This window comes from Beta vulgaris, chromosome 2 (assembly GCF_026745355.1).
Source record: "Beta vulgaris subsp. vulgaris cultivar EL10 chromosome 2, EL10.2, whole genome shotgun sequence".
NCBI lineage: Eukaryota > Viridiplantae > Streptophyta > Magnoliopsida > Caryophyllales > Amaranthaceae > Beta > Beta vulgaris.
Genome location: NC_079203.1, coordinates 37080702 through 37081950, shown reverse-complemented (window position 1 = coordinate 37081950; position 1249 = coordinate 37080702). Strand labels below are relative to the sequence as shown.

Genomic DNA, 1249 nt, shown 5'->3' with positions numbered 1-1249 from the left:
CGAACAAAAAATAGATGCTTTCAGTTTTTCTTGTAATATCATTCAACGAAAGTGTATTCGATTTCTACTCTCCTTTCATTATTATTCATTGTACTAGAGATTAGGTTGTGTGAAACAAAATATGTAATCACTTTGAGAGAGAAAGAAAAGAGAGAAAGAAAAAGACTTCTAGCGAAGTCAAGAGAGAAAGTCACTTGTTAAGGGGGAACAAGGTGACAGGGAACAAGTTCCTAGAGGAACAAAGAAGGTCCAATATTAGGTTATACAAAACAAAGTCTTTTGGCCTAGTATATTAAAGAGAATTAAGTCAAAATTCCTTGTGGTCAAGGTTTTTCTTCCTATTGGGCCTAGGAAGTTTTCCTTGTAAAAATTCCCATGTTCTTATTTCTTTTAAGTTTATGTACTTATCTCTTTCTTAGTTAAAGATTGTTTTATTTCCGCAAAAAAATTGAAAATCTCCCCAACTACAATTCACCCCCCTCTTGTAGTTGATCTAGTGTTTGTACTCAACTAACAATCCAACAACAAAAGAAGATCTTACAAGAAGCTTAAGCACATTGATAGAGATCGTGAAGCTGCAAATACAAGATTAATGAACGATTACTTTGTTGATCGTCCGTTATACCCAGAATCTATGTTTTGACATAGATTTCGTATGCGTAGGTCTCTATTCATTCAAGTTGTGGAGGCAGTTACTACTAAACAACATAAATACTTCGACCAACTTCACGATGCTACTGGGAAACTAGGAGCCACTCCTATCCAGAAATGCACAGCAGCGTTGAGGATGCTAGCCTACTGGGTAGCAGCTGATTCAATTGATGCATACATCAAAATAGCTCAGTCAACTGCAAAAGCAATCCTTGATCACTTTGTTAAAGGGGTTCGAGAAGCATTCACAGAAGAGTACTTGAGGAGGCTTACCGGTACAGATTTGCAGCGCCTCCTATATGATGGAGAAAGACGGGGTTTTCCGGGCATGATGGGAAGTATAGATTGCATGTATTGGCAATGGAAAAATTGTCCGCGTTCTTGGAAAGGATTATACCAAGGAAGGAGTAAATCTGCAACGATTATTTTAGAAGTTGTTGCCTCTGGTGACTTATGGATATGGCATGCATTTTTTGGAGCATTTGGAACTTGCAATGACATCAACGTGTTGCAACGATCTCTGGTATTTGATGATTTCTATCAAGGTAAAGCCCCTCAAGTGAACTATACAGTCAATGGGAACACATATAACAAATGA

At 37.6% G+C, this 1249-nt stretch overlaps 1 protein-coding gene across 1 annotated transcript; it reads left to right on the top strand.

Annotated features, from left to right (window-relative positions):
• Positions 1 to 655: 655 nt before the first annotated feature.
• On the top strand, positions 656 to 1249 carry LOC104886874 (uncharacterized). Its single transcript, XM_010671401.1, has one exon. It carries the CDS (start codon positions 656 to 658, stop codon positions 1247 to 1249), a length of 594 nt encoding a protein of 197 aa, XP_010669703.1.

Excerpts from the sequence above, each read along its gene's own strand:
- LOC104886874 (XM_010671401.1), top strand. The coding sequence starts at position 656 with ATGCGTAGGTCTCTATTCATTCAAGTTGTGGAGGCAGTTACTACTAAA.